This window comes from Bombina bombina, chromosome 7 (genome assembly GCF_027579735.1).
Source record: "Bombina bombina isolate aBomBom1 chromosome 7, aBomBom1.pri, whole genome shotgun sequence".
Taxonomy (NCBI): domain Eukaryota; kingdom Metazoa; phylum Chordata; class Amphibia; order Anura; family Bombinatoridae; genus Bombina; species Bombina bombina.
Genome location: NC_069505.1, coordinates 243,935,402 through 243,950,934, shown reverse-complemented (window position 1 = coordinate 243,950,934; position 15,533 = coordinate 243,935,402). Strand labels below are relative to the sequence as shown.

General features: G+C 40.8%; 1 protein-coding gene across 2 annotated transcripts in view; it reads left to right on the top strand.

Annotated features, from left to right (window-relative positions):
* FAM120A (family with sequence similarity 120A) overlaps positions 1 to 15,533 on the top strand; it is a 297,370-nt gene that overhangs the window by 150,406 nt on the left and 131,431 nt on the right. For both annotated transcript variants that reach the window (XM_053720687.1, XM_053720685.1), the window contains exon 6: positions 8,785 to 8,882. In XM_053720687.1, the coding sequence (XP_053576662.1) occupies positions 8,785 to 8,882 (98 nt within the window). The remainder of the gene's footprint in view (positions 1 to 8,784; positions 8,883 to 15,533) is intronic.

Here is a 15,533-nt window from a genome sequence, read left to right as displayed (position 1 = left end):
ACCCACCCTTTTTTGTGGTGGTTATGATTTTTTGTATAAAGCACAATTATTTCCAAATTCCTTTGTTGATGCTTTTTACTCCTTTCATAATCACCCCACTTCTTGGCTATTCATTAAACTGAATTGTGGGTGTGGTGAGGGGTTTATTTATAGGCATTTTGAGGTTTGGGAAACTTTGCCCCTCCTGGTAGGATTGTATATCCCATACGTCACTAGCTCATGGACTCTTGCCAATATGAAAGAAATTAATTTATCAGGTAAGTTGTTACATAAATTATATTTTGTTAGTAACAGCAACTTTGTTTCTTACAGACACAGAGTTAACATCCAATAATAGTCATGAATTTGTATTGTTGCTGTCTTTAGCGCCTTACCTAGGTCAGTAACGTGATGTGTTAGTAACAACGACTTTATGTTTCATACAGACATAGAATTAACATCCGATAATAAAATCCTGAATTTGTATTGTTACTGTCTTTAGGGCCTTACCTGGGTCAGTAACGTGATTTGTTAGTAACAGCAACTTTGTTTCATACAGACACAGAATTAACATCTGATAATAGTCCTGACTTTGTATTGTTACTGTCTTTAGCTCCTTACCTAGGTCAGTAACGTGTTGTGATGTGTTTGTAATAACGACTTAATGTTTCATACAGACACAGAATTAACATCCGATAATAAAGTCCTGAATTTGTTTTGTTACTGTCTTTAGGTCCTTACCTAGGTCAGTAACGTGATGTGTTCGTAACGATGACTTTGTTTCATACAGACACAGAATTAACTGATAATAAAGTCCTGAATTTGTATTGTTACTGTCTTTCGCTCCCTACCTAGGTCAGTAACGTGATGTGTTCGTAACAACAACTTTGTTTCATACAGACACGGAATTAACATCCGATAATAAAGTCCTGAATTTGTATTGTTACTGTCTTTAGCTCCTTACCTAGGTCGGTAATGTGATGTGTTAGTAACAACGACTTTATGTTTCATACAGACTCAGAATTATAAAACAGAAAGGAATGAGAGGAACTAAACGTATATAACGTATATAAATATTAATAGCAGCAAAGTCCACATTAAAGTAATTGTTTAAATAAGTGTTTAAACAGTCCCCTTGTAAATAGGGTAAACAACCGGGTGAGACTTACTCTTTGCTCACTTCTGATGTGCTTCACCACTAGCTCTTATCAACTTAGGTAACCAATAGATTAACCATAGAGAGTACCAGCAGGGCCGGGGATAATTAGAGAGCAACGTGGCAAACGTAAGTCCCAAAGGCAGTTATAGGGAGAGTGCTGACCTCATCACTAGAGCCAAAGACACAATGTGAGGGCAAACTTCTTATGATTTATAAGGACACAGTCCACTGCCTGTTCACTCACCCGGTGTTTGAGGAGGATGCTGTGCATACCGTTTTGATTCAGCGTAGCTCCAGCGTTCAGTGAAAGTATGGATTTCTTTTACAAGATAGGACGAGTCCACGGATTTCATCCTTACTTATGGGATTACGCCTCCTGGTCAGCAGGAAGTGGCAAAGAGCACCACAGCAGAGCTGTATATATAGCTCCTCCCTTCCCTCCCACCCCAGTCATTCTCTTTGCCTGTGTTAGTGATAGGAAGAGGTAAAGTGAGCTGGTAGTTTAGATTCTTCAATCAAGAAGTTTTTTTATTTTAAAATGGTGCCAGTGAGTACTATTTTTGTCAGGGAGAAATCGTCAATCACTTATTCCTAAGAGGAGTGGGAACATCTTATTTTTCTGCCCTGATGTTGATGATCTTAGCAATCATTATCTAAGATCCTGCTGGTTTCCACAGAGCAATTGAAGGTAGTGTAAAGAAATATCTTCAGTGTGGAGAACCGTGTCATGCTACAAGCAGCATTGAGGTATGTTCAGTCATTTGTTTCTGGGGAGACTTGATACATCAGAACAGGCTGACATTATTCCATCTGGGGAGGGGTAATCAGTATGCACTATATGTACGGAAATGGTGTACTTGGAATTCCCTTTTAAATTGATTACTTATCAGTATGTTTCACTTATGTGTATTCAGTGTGGGCTGACGCTGGGAGATGCGGTTTGGTGCCTAAGGGCTTTCGTTGTTATATCACTATAGCTGGCATGAGAGAGTGCTTTTTTTTTTTTTTAATGAAGTTGCGCTTTATTATTAAAGTATATGTATAGAGGGGCACATGGCTTTAACATTTTATGTTGGGAAACAGACATGGTGTTTTACTTACCATGCGGGTCTCGGTACGGCTCGAGTTACGCCCACTGTGGGCGGGGCCTAATTTTGCACGCTTAGCCGCACAGTACTCATCCGGATCGGCAGTAAGGTCCTGGGCTCCGGTGAGGCCTAAGTTGTTTTTGTACATGAAGGAAGAGACTTAGGAGCGCTTCTTAAACAGAATCAGTGTGATCTGGGGGCAGGTAGGCGCCGCAGCAGGGCTGTGGCAAGGTGCAGGGGCCTGGAGTGATAAAACTGATAAAATTGATATATAACATTACCAAACAAGCGGTGCAATATTGTTAAGCTAATTTGGGCACATAAGGACATTTTGTATTGCCGCAGATGTTGTTTTGAATAATAACAGAATTTTTTTTGCGCTTTTATTATTTAAAGACGCAGTAAGCTTTTTAGTTAAAAGTTTTTGAATATATGTTTTGACTTCAGAGTTCAATATATCAAGTAAAGAACGACTATTATTGTTATTGTTAGTCTGTTTAACATGTCTGAACTTGAGGAAAGTACTTGTTCTATGTGTTTAGATGCCATTGTGGAACCCCCTCTTACTTTTTGTCCCTCATGTACTGAAAGGGCCTTACAATGTAAAGAGCAGATTTTCTTTAAGGAAAGTGTGTCTAAGGATGCTTCTCAGTCTGATGAGGGTATGCCGCTACTTTCTCCCCAAGCGTCACAACCTTTAACGCCCACCCAAGCGATGCCGGGTTCTTCAACCGCGTCTACTTCATTTACTCTGCAGGATATGGCTGCAGTTATGTCATCTACCCTTACAGAGGTTTTATCTAAGTTGCCAGTGTTACATGGCAAACGCAGCAGGACAGAAGTCAATTTGAATACTGCGACCTCTGATGCTTTGTTGGCTATTTCCGATGTACCCTCACAGGGATCTGAATTGGGGGTCAGGGAACTTCTGTCTGAGGGGGAACTTTCCGATTCGGGAAGTTTGTTGCCTCAGACGGACTCGGACGTCATGTCCTTTAGATTTAAGCTTGAACACCTCCGCCTGTTACTTCAGGAGGTTTTAGCGACTCTGGATGACTGTGACTCTATTGTGGTACCACCAGAGAAATTGTGTAAGATGGACAAATACTTAGAGGTGCCTGCTTACTCTGATGTTTTTCCGGTTCCTATGAGAATCTCGGAGATTATTACGCGGGAATGGGAAAGACCGGGTATCCCGTTCTCGCCTTCTAATTTTAAGAAAATGTATCCCATATCTGACACTGTTCGGGACTCTTTGCAAATAGTCCCTAAGGTGGAGGGAGCTATATCTACCCTGGCTAAGCGTACAACTATTCATATTGAGGACAGTTGTGCTTTCAAAGACCCTATGGATAAGGAATTGGAGGGTCTTCTAAAAAAGTTATTTATTCATCAGGGTTTCCTTTTACAACCGACGGCCTGCATTGTACCAGTTACCACTGCGGCGGCGGCCTTCTGGTTTGACGCCTTAGAAGAGTCTCTTAAGACTGAGACTCCTTTAGAGGAATTTTTAGATAGAATTAAGGCTCTTAAGCTGGCTAATTCTTTTATTACGGATGCCGCCTTTCAGATTGCCAAATTGGCGGCTAAGAATGCTGGATTTGCCATTTTAGCGGGTAGAGCATTATGGTTAAAATCTTGGTCTGCTGATGTGTCATCTAAGTCAAAGCTTTTGGCTATTCCTTTCAAAGGAAAAACCCTATTCAGGCCTGACTTGAAAGAAATAATTTCTGACATTACGGGAGGTAAGGGTCATCTCCTACCTCAGGATAAAACAGCTAAACTGAGGGGTAAGCAAAATAATTTTCGTTCCTTTCGGAACTTCAAAGGAGTCCCCTCTTCTTCCGCTAATCAGGAAGGGAATTTTGCTCAGGCCAAGTCCATCTGGAGACCCAACCAGGCTTGGAACAAAGGTAAACAACCAAAGAAGCCCGCTGCTGCTACCAAGACAGCATGAAGGGGCGGCCCCCGATCCGGGACCGGATCTAGTAGGGGGCAGACTTTCTCTCTTTGCCCAGGCTTGGGTAAGAGATGTTCAGGACCCCTGGACACTGGAAATCGTGTCCCAATGGTATCAACTGGAATTCAAAAATTCTTCTTTCACGATTGTCGACCTGATAAAAAGAGAGCCGTTCTTACGTTGTGTAAGAGACCTCTTTACTATGGGAGTAATTCGTCCCGTTCCATTACTGAAACAGGGACAGGGGTTTTACTCAAATCTTTTCGTGGTCCCCCAAAAAGAGGGCACATTTCGACCTATTTTAGATCTCAAAAGTCTAAAGTTTCTCAGAGTCCCATCCTTCAAGATGGAGACTATTCGAACAATACTGCCATTGATCCAGGAGGGTCAATATATGACTACCGTGGACTTAAAGGATGCATATCTTCATATTCCTATCCACAAGGATCATCACCAGTTCCTAAGGTTTGCCTTCCTGGACAAACATTTTCAGTTTGTGGCTCTTCCATTCGGGTTGGCCACAGCACCCAGGATCTTCACGAAGGTTCTAGGGTCTCTTCTGGCGGTTCTCAGGCCGCGGGGCATTGTAGTGGCGCCTTATCTGGACAATATTCTGATCCAGGCGTCATCTTACCAACTGACAAAATCTCATACAGACATGGTTCTGTCCTTTCTGAGGACTCACGGGTGGAAGCTGAATCTAGAAAAGAGTTAACTTATTCCACAGACAAGGGTTCCCTTCTTGGGAACTCTAATAGATTCTATATCCATGAAAATTTTCTTGACAGAGGTCAGAAAGTTAAAGATTCTGAATACATGCTGAGCCCTTCAGTCCAATCCTCGACCATTGCATGGAGGTGATTGGATTGATGGTGGCGGCAATGGACATCATTCCGTTTGCTCGCTTTCATCTCAGACCACTACAACTGTGCATGCTCGGGCAGTGGGATGGAGATTATGCAAATTTGTCTCCTCTGTTACATCTGGATCAGGAGACAAGGCATTCTCTTTTTTGGTGGTTGTCGCCGGATCATCTGTCCCAAGGGACGTGCTTCCGCAGGCCCTCATGGGTGATAGTGACAACAGACGCCAGTCTACTAGGATGGGGTGCAGTCTGGAATTCCCTGAAGGCTCAGGGTGTGTGGACTCGGGCGGAGTCCCTACTTCCGATCAATATTCTGGAGTTGAGAGCAATATTTAATGCGCTCCAGGCTTGGCCTCCGTTGGCTTTGGCCAAATTCATCTGATTTCAGTCGGACAACATCACGACTGGGGCTTACATCAATTAGTGAGGAACAAGGAGTTCCTTAGCGATAACAGAAGTATCAAAGATAATTCGGTGGGCGGAGGCTCACTCTTGTTATCTGTCAGCAATCTACATCCCAGGAGTAGAGAACTGGGAAGCGGATTTTTTCAGCAGACAGACGTTTCATCCAGGGGAATGGGAACTCCATCCGGAGGTCTTTGCCAACCTGATTCTAAGATGGGGCAGGCCGGAGCTGGATCTGATGGCGTATCATCAGAATGCCAAGCTCCCGAGATACGGATCCAGGTCCAGAGATCCTCAGGCCGAACTGATACATGCCTTGGCAGTGTCTTGGTCGTTCAACCTAGCTTATGTGTTTCCACCGTTTGCTCTCCTTCCCCGGGTGATTGCTCGGATCAAACAGGAGAGGGCTTCGGTGATTCTCATTGCTCCTGCGTGGCCTCGCAGGACTTGGCATGCCGATCTGGTGGACATGTCTTCTCTGCCACCTTGGAAGCTTCCATTGATGCAGGATCTTTTCATTCAGGGATCCTTCCATCATCCGAATCTAGTTTCTTCAGCTGACTGCTTGGAAATTGAACGCTTGATTTTATCTAAACGAGGGTTCTCTGATTCGGTCATTGATACCTTGTTTCAGGCACGTAAGCCTGTTACTAGAAAGATTTTCCATAAGATATGGCGTAAATATCTTTATTGGTGCAAATCCAAAGGCTACTCATGGAGTAAGATTAGGATTCCTAGGATTTTATCTTTTCTCCAAGAAGGTTTGGAGAAAGGGTTATCAGCAAGTTCCTTAAAGGGACACTCAGGTTAAATTAAATTTTCATGATTCAGATACAGCATGTAATTTTAAACAACTTTCCAATTTACTTCCATTAAAAAAAATGTGCAGAGTCTTTTATATTTACAATTTTTGAGTCACTAGATCCTACTGAGCATGTGCAAGAATTCAGACTATACGTATATGCATTTGTGATTGGCTGATTGCTATCACATGGTACAAGGGGAGTGGAAATATGCATAACTTTGAAATTTGTTATAAAAAAATCTACTACTCATTTGAAGTTCAGACTAAGTGTTATTGCATTGTCTTGTTATCTTACATTTGTTGATTATGCAAATCTAATGTGTTGACTGGTCCTTTAAAGGGGCAGATTTCTGCTTTATCTATTTTGCTACACAAATGTCTGGCAGATATTCCGGATGTTCAATCATTTTGTCAGGCTCTGACTAGAATCAGGCCTGTGTTTAGACCTATTGCTCCCCCTTGGAGTTTGAATTTAGTTCTTAAGGTTCTTCAATGGGTTCAGTTTGAACCTATGCATTCCATAGATATAACATTTTTATCTTGGAAAGTTTTATTTTTGGTTGCTATATCTTCTGCTCGCAGAGTTTCTGAGCTTTCAGCATTACAATGCGATTCTCCTTACCTTATTTTTCATTCTGATAAGGTAGTGTTACGTACCAAACCTGGTTTTCTTCCTAAGGTTGTTTCCAACAAAAATATTAATCAGGAGATTATTGTTCCTTCATTGTGTCCTAATCCTTCTTCTAAGAAGGAGCGTCTGTTACATAACTTGGACGTAGTCTGTGCCCTGAAGTTTTACTTGCAGGCGACTAAAGAATTTCGTCAATCATCTTCATTATTTGTTGTTTTTTCTGTAAAACGTAGGGGCCAGAAAGTTACGGCTACCTCTCTTTCTTTCTTTTTGGCTGACGAGTATCATCCGCTTTGCTTATGAGACTGCTGGACAGCAACGTCCTGAAAGAATTACGGCTCATTCTACTAGGGCTGTGGCTTCCTCATGGGCATTTAAAAATGGTGCTTCTGTTGAACAGATTTGCAAGGCTGCAACTTGGTCGTCTCTTCACACTTTTTCCAAATTTTCCACATTTTATACTTTTGCCTCGGCTGCTTATGGGAGAAAGATTCTTCAAGCAGTGGTGCCTTCCGTTTAGGTTCCTGTCTTGTCCCTCCCTTTCATCCGTGTCCTATAGCTTTGGTATTGTATCCCATAAGTAAGGATGAAATCCGTGGACTCGTTATATCTTGTAAAAGAAAAGGAAATTTATGCTTACCTGATAAATTTATTTCTTTTAAGATATGACGAGTCCATGGCCCACCCTGTCATTTTCTGAGACAGGTCTTTATTTTTGTTAAACTTCGGTCGAATGACTGGAGTGGGAGGGAAGGGAGGAGCTATATATACAGCTCTGCTGTTGTGCTCTTTGCTTCCTCCTGCTGACCAGGAGGCGATATCCCATAAGTAAGGATGAAATCCGTGGACTCGTCATATCGTAAAAGAAATAAATTTATCAGGTAAGCATAAATTTCCTTTTTTTTCACTCTCTTACTACCTGCTTTATATCTGTCCCTAATCGTTCTCAGCAGGAGAATGAGATAACAGGAAAACTTAAAGGGACAGTCTAGGCCAAAATAAACTTTCATGATTCAGATAGAGCATGTAATTTTAAACAATTTTCCAATTTACTTTTATCACCAATTTTGCTTTGTACTCTTGGTATTCTTAGTTGAAAGCTTAACCTAGGAGGTTTATATGCTAATTTCTTAGACCTTGAAGCCCACCTCTTTCAGATTGCATTTTAACAGTTTTTCACCACTAGAGGGTGTTAGTTCACGTATTTCATATAGATAACACTGTGCTCGTGCACAAGAAGTTATCTGGGAGCAGGCACTGATTGGCTAGACTGCAAGTCTGTCAAAAGAACTGAAAAAAGGGGCAGTTTGCAGAGGTTTAGATACAAGATAATCACAGGGGTTAAAAGTATATTATTATAACTGTGTTGGTTATGCAAAACTTGGAAATGGGTAATAAAGGGATTATCTATCTTAACAATAAAAATTCTGGTGTAGACCCTTTAAGTTCAAACATGGTGCTCCCATTACTTTATGAAAACTCAGTGGAATATAGAAAACCAATAATTTTCATGAATAAATTAAAGGAAAAGGCACATATAAAGTGTATTGCAGAGTGCTTTCAGCTACACACAAACATTTTATATTACAATACCATACTGTTTAATGTCCCTTTAATCTAAAAAAAAAATAAATAATAATTTCATTCTCTCTTGGTATCTGGAACATGTAGTGCAGTTTAAAGGGCCAATATAGTGGAACATTCATTAGAGGATTTCATTTTATCACTAGCGGCCCTGCAACTCTGTGTTTAACCCCCCCCTCATAAGGGTTAAACACATAGTTAATGTATAGGCCATGGAACTTAGAGAACTGCATGTTAGTAATAGTAATATTGTGATTGGTTTGAGCTTTACCGGTTAGTGATACTATGTGTTGTTCTCTGTTCTGCAGCCAGACCAAATCAGAGCGGGATTCCTGGTTTTGTGCCGCCTTACGTTTCACCTCCGATGCTGAACATTCCACAGGGCTCTGTGCAAACCAAACCCATGGTAAGTGTGTGACAGCGACCTATGTGCTCCCACTTGTTCATGTATAGGCTTCTTGTATAATAGATCTGTACTGTTCCTCCCCTTCCTTTCATAATGCTTTATGTAATTCTTCATTGGCGTTTAGGGCTACTCTATTTTGTTCCTCACTATCTTATATTAAAGGGACATGCAATCCAAAGTTTTTTTTATTATTTAGATAGAGCATACGATTTTAAACAACTTTGCAATTTACTTCTGTTATCAATGTTGCTTTGTTCTTATGGTATCCTTTGTTGAAAAGCATGCTTAGGTAGGATCAGGAGCTGTGAGGTAGCTGCCGATTGGTGGCTGCACATATATGCATCTTACCATTGGCTTGCTGATGTGTTTAGTTAGCTCCCAGAAGTTCACTGTTGCTCCTTCAATAAAGGATACAAAGAGAATAAAGGAAAATTGATTCTAGAATTAATTTGGAAAGTTTTATAAAATTGTATGTTTTATCTAAATCATGAAAGAAAAATGGGGGTTTCTTGCCCATTTAAGTTAAAATATGAAAACTCATTAAACAGTCACTGCCAGAGTTAGGTTTCTTTTTTAAGACATGATGAGTCCACGGATCATCTTAATTACTAATGGGATATTCACCTCCTGGTCAGCAGGAGGAGGCAAAAAGCACCACAGCAGAGCTGTTAAATAGCTCCTCCCACTCCAGTCATTCTCTTTGCCTACGATAGTGATAGGAAGAGGTAAAGTGAGGTGTTAGAAAAGATTCTTCAATCAAGAGTTTATTATTTTTAAAGTGGTGCAAGATTGTGCTGCTTTGTTCTAGGATGTAGCCGTAGTCTATATCAGTCTCTTCAGTAGAGCTTTTGGTGGTTTTAGAGCAATGGGAACTTGTGGGACATAATTCTCACTGTGCCTCCCATATAGTTAATGCTGCCCTAATCCTGATAGTCTAAACAAGATTACTCAGGCTTTATCTTTTTTCCACAGGACTATGTGAGGGATAGGACCTCTCAATCCTGCTGAGCTGCCCTGCCGTCGGGCAGATGTTAAAGGTAAGTGCTAACTTTTTATACTGGGTCTGGGAAGATGTCAGAGGAGTGGAGCACTTTATTAAAATTCAGGGGACATAGCTTAATTTCTATAAAATGGAGGACCCTATGACAGCAATTGATATGCAGGCAAGGACTTATATCTGTGTATAGATAGTTTAGGAGGTGTTTGTGGCAGGTTCAGTTGGCTTTACATCACAAAGTAGACAGTAACGTAGAAAGTTGTTTGATTCTGTCTCTGGGCTAAGATACTACCTATCAGCGGTAGCACTGTTTTCACTGCTTGAGTTCTTTGTAGAGCCTGCGTTTCTCCCGGTGGCTATTTTTAACTTTTTTGTCAATGGTGACCGCGAGATCGATAGCAGTAACGCCCACAATGGGTGAAGCTTGGTTTGCTCAGTTTTGAGAGCACTGTTTGCATTGTGCTTCCCAGTACATAAAGAGTAACGCATAAACAGTTGGAAACGATGCTGCTAACATATTGATAGCCTTCAAATGCATAGCTTTTGGGAGGTGTGCAGGGCTGAACGTTATACAGTGCTTGATGCCAAGTTTTCAGAGCGAGTTACTGATATCACGCCCACGGGGTGCGAAACTATGTTTTGGCGCCATTTTAGATGGCTCACTTCCTAATTTTGTAAATACGATATCGGAAGGATGCCTGGTAGCACAGTAATTAATGTTGTGCCTTATGTGGGACCGGACAGCGCCACTGCTGCGGTCTGAATCTGTTTTGAATGAAATTAGAACCAGTAACTTATTTTTCTTCCTTGCAACTTGTTATAATAAAGTTTGGGGATTTTATGGTTTCAAAGAGAGATGGACACCTCAGCAATGTTAGGCTGAGGTGTAGATAAGTTCTTTTTTTTATCCTTCTGTTGCTCTGAAAAATATAAAGTTTCTTTTTAATTTTTAAAGAGACTGTAATGTTTTTCATGGTTATCTTTTATTACAAGATTTTGCATGTTTATTCGTTTTATTCATCCTTTGTGACTTAGGATGGATATAGAATATAAAAAAATAAAAAAAAATAGTTTATTTTTAAGTTTTAAAGAGACAGTAAAGTTTTTCATGGTTATCTTTTATTTCAATATTTCACATGTTTTTGGTTTAATTCATCCTTTGTGACTTAGGATTGATCTAGAGCACACAAAAAAATGTTCCTTTTAAAATTTAAAGAGACAGTAACGTTTTTTATGTGTCAATTTTTATTTATTTTTTATTAGAAAATTTCCTCTTTTTTTTCCCTGAACCTACTCTTTCTAAGGCGATTTCTGTCTAGGAGCCTGTTGACAATGGTCAATCTGTGCCACAAACTTCTCCTATAGTGTCCCTCTAAATGTTATGGCCCCATGAAGTGCCCTGCGCTTCCTTTCACACTCCACCCGGAGTTGCTCTACATTTCCTGCATTATGTTTTTCCCACACGGTAGACAACATTTCTAGAGGAATTCTTTTCAATCATTTAGAATAGAAAGTTGATTGATTCCGTAATTAATATTCTGAATAGCTCTTCCCTGTTTTCCTGAAAGAGGAAGATACTTCGGGATTATCTGTGAGAGAATTTTCAAACTCAGATGGAATATTATTTTATTTGATCCTGAGGTTGTTTTTTCTTTCAGTTTTTAGCTTGAACTCCTCCATTTGTTACTTTAGGAGGTTTTAGCTACCCTGGGCGTCCCCGACATTGCCGGTGTAATCTATCCTAAGTGTGTCCCGTTAGTTATAAGGAATATGAAGGACTCTATATTTAAAAAAAAAAAAAAAAAAAGTTTCCCATAATCAGTTATGGAGGCTGGGCAATCATTCCCTAGGATGGAAGGAGTAGTTTCCAGCTTAGGTAAGATAACTACTATAACCGTTGAGGATAGTTGGGTTTTTCAAAGGTCCTATGGTCAAAAGATTAGAAGGTTGTACCCTAGGGCTTACAATAGTAACCAGATGTGTACTTTGCTACTATCTCTAGTGCAACGGAATATGGGTTTGATGCGTTTGTCTGATATGCATAAGTCAGAAGCTTCACTGGATACAATCCAGGATAGGATAAGAAGCTTTTAAATTGGATAATTCTTTTATTTCAATTTTTTTCCTTCAAGTTTTCAAACTGGGTACATAGTTTTCTCGGTTCCAGTTCACATGGCCTTGTGATTAAGGCCTTGTTCTATGGATGTACGCTCTAAATCTAAGCTTTTAGCTATTCTTTACAAGGGGAAGACCTTGTTAGGACCCGGCTTGACGAAAATAATCTCTTTTGCAATTTAAAGAATTTTTTTAAAAAAAGGGGTCCAAATTTGCCTACTGTTGAATCAAAGACAGCATGAAGGACATACCCCCAATCCGGGACCAGATCTGGTAGGGGCAGACTTTTCGTCTCGCTCAGGTTTGGGTTCGAGATGTTCAGGTTCCCTGGGCAATGGAAAATAGGTCCCAGGGATACAAGTTAGAGTTCAAATGTTTTCCTCCCAGAGGCAGGTTTCTGTTTTCAAAATTATCTGTAGACCAAACAAGAAGAGAGGTGTTCTTGCTCTGTGTAAACAACCTCTCCGACCTAGGAGTAATAGTTCCTGTTCCGATTCAGGAACGGGATCTGGGATTTTATTCCATTCTGTTTGTGGTTCCCAATCAAAGAGGGAACGTTCAGGCCTATTTTAGATCTCAAGAGTCTAAACAAGTTTCTCAGAGTATCATCTTTCAAGATGGAAACTATTCGTTCCATTCTCCTTTTGGTTTTAATGGACGCGTACTTGCATGTTCCCATTCACAGGGATCATCTCATATTGCTAAGGTTTGCCTTTCTAGACAAACACTTCCAATTCGTGGTTCTGGCTTTCGGTCTTGCCATAGCTCCCAGATTTTTCTCAAAGGATTCTGGGTCCACTGTTGGCGGTGCTTCAGTTGCTCACATACTAGTCCAGACGACATTTTTTCAACAGGCAGGATCCCACATGGAAATGTTGTTATCTTTCCCTTCGCTCTCTCGGATGGTTGGTAAATTTGGATACAGGTTCCTTTGTCCCAAGTACAAGGGTAATTTTCCTGGGAACCATATTAGGTTCTCTATCAATAAAGTTTTTTCTGACAGAAGTCAGGAAAGTCAAAGATCTTCGATACTTGTCTAGCTCTTCAGTCTTCTCCTCAGCTATCAGTAGCTCAGGACATGGATTAATCGGGCTGATGGTGGCGGCAGGACATCCATCCCGTTATTTGGTTCCATCTCAGACCTCTGCAGTTAAGCAGCTTCAGGCAATGGATTGGAGTTATACAGATTTGTCTCCTCGAATGCTTCTAGAACAGGAGACTTGGGATTCTCTTCAATCGTGGTTGACTCTGGATCTTTTTTATTGAAGAATCTGCTTTCGCAGACCACCTTGGGTGATTGTGGCAATAGACGCCAGCCTTCTTTTTCGGGGTCTGAGGCTACCTAAGGGTTCAAGGGGTTTGGACTCAGCCAGAGTCTGTTCTTCCTTTAAGCTTTCTGGAGCTGAGAGCGATCTACAGTGTTCTTTGGTCTCAGTTGTTTTCGGTCCAGTTTGTCAGTCGGACAAATAACGTCAGTGGCCTACATAAATCATCAGGAAGGAACGGGGAGTTCCTTAGTGATGACAGAGGTATCCAAACTACTTCAGTGGGCGGAGGTCCATTCTTGCTGTCTGTTGGCGATCCACTTCCCAGGGGTGGACATCTGGGAGGTCGATTTCCTGAGCAGGCAGACCTTCATCCGGGGGAGTGGGACCTCCATCCGGAAGTGTTCTCCGGCATTTTCCCCCGTTTTCTTTTTTTCCTTGGGTCACTGCTCGGCTCAAGCAGGAGAGGGCATAGATTATTCTCATATCACCCGCTTAGCCTCGTAGGGTTTGGTATGCAGATCTGATGGCCATGTCTTTTTGCCACCTTGGTGGTTTCCGTGAGGAAGGACCTTTGAATTCAAGGGCCCCTCCTTCTCACACATCTAGTTTCTCTGAAGTCTCCTTGGAGATTGGACGCTTAATTTTTTTATTTTTTTTTAAGCGAGGTTCGTTCTCTTCATTGAAGTCCATGTTTCAGGCTCGTAAGCCTGTCACTAGAAGGTTATCATAGATATTTCTATTGGTGTGAATCCATGGGCTACTCTTGGAGTAGAGTTAGGATTCCTAGACCTTTGTCTTTTCTCCAAAAGGGTTTGGAGAATGGTTTGCTTACTTGGTTACTCAAACGTCTGGCAGCTGTCCCAGATGTACAATCATTTGGTCAGGCCTTGGTCAGTATCAGGCCTGTGTTCAAACCAGTTACTCTTCTATGGAGTCTGAATTTAGAGGAACTCCGTTTGAGCCTATGCATTCCTTAGATATTGCGTTGTTATCTTGGAAAGTTTTATTTCTTGTTGCAATTTCTTCTGCTCAGAGAGTGTCAGAACTTTTGGCATTGCAGTAAGAGTTTTCTTATCTTATTTTCCATTCAGATAAGGTAGTTTTTCGTACTACATTGGGTTTTCTTACTACAATTGTTTCTGATTAGGACATTAATCAGGAGCTTGTTGTTCCTTCCTTGTGTCCTAATTCTTCTAGAAGGAAGGAATTACGCACAATTTGGACGTGGTCTGTGCATCAGATTTATCTGCAGGCGACTAAGGACTTCTCTCTCTTTTTTGGTTGAAGAGTATCCTATATGTTGCATATGAGACTGGTGGACAGCAGTTTTCAGAGAGAGTTACGACTCATTCCACAAGGGCTGTTTCTTCCTCATGGGCCTTCTAAAGGGAAGCTTCTGTGGAACAAATTTGCAAGGCTGCATCTGGTTCTCTCTTCACTCTTTTTTCAAAGTTCTTCAAATTTGTCTCGGCTGCTGCCGCCTTTGGGAGAAGGGTTCTTCAAGCAGTGGTGTCTTCTATTTAAGTTCCCTGTCTTGTCCCTCCCGTATCATCTGTGTACTCTAGCTTGGGTATTGAATCCCATTAGTAATTGAGATGATTTGTGGACTCATAGTGTCTTAAAAAAGAAAATTTATGCTTACCTGATAAATTTATTTATTTTTTGACACGATGAGTCCACGGCCCGCCCTGTTCTTTTAGACAGATTGTGGGTTATTGTAGACTTCAGACACCTCTGCACCTTGACTTTTCCTTTGTCTTCCTAACTTCAGTCGAATGACTGGAGTGGGATGGAAGGGAGGAGCTATTTAACAGTTCTGCTGTGGTGCTCTTTGCCTCCTCCTGCTGACCAGGAGGTGAATATCCCATTAGTAATTGAGATGATCCGTGGACTCATCGTGTCAAAAAAGAAATACATTTGTCAGGTAAGCATAAATTTTCTTTTTTCCCATCTACTTGTCAAACAATTTCATAAGTATTCACTCACCTTGTATCGCTAATAGAGAAAAATGCGAAGTTTATTCCGTCGCTTGATTGCAGATACAGGCATACCTTGTTTTATTGCTCTTCGCTTTATTGGATTTCACAGATATAGCTCTTTTTACAAATTGAGGGAGCCGTAATTTTCCAACATATATACACACATATAATAAATATATATTATGTGTGTGTGTGTGTATATATATATGTGTATATATATATATATATATATATATATATATATATATATATACATATACACACAAAGGTAGCCCTCAGTTTACGCCGGGGT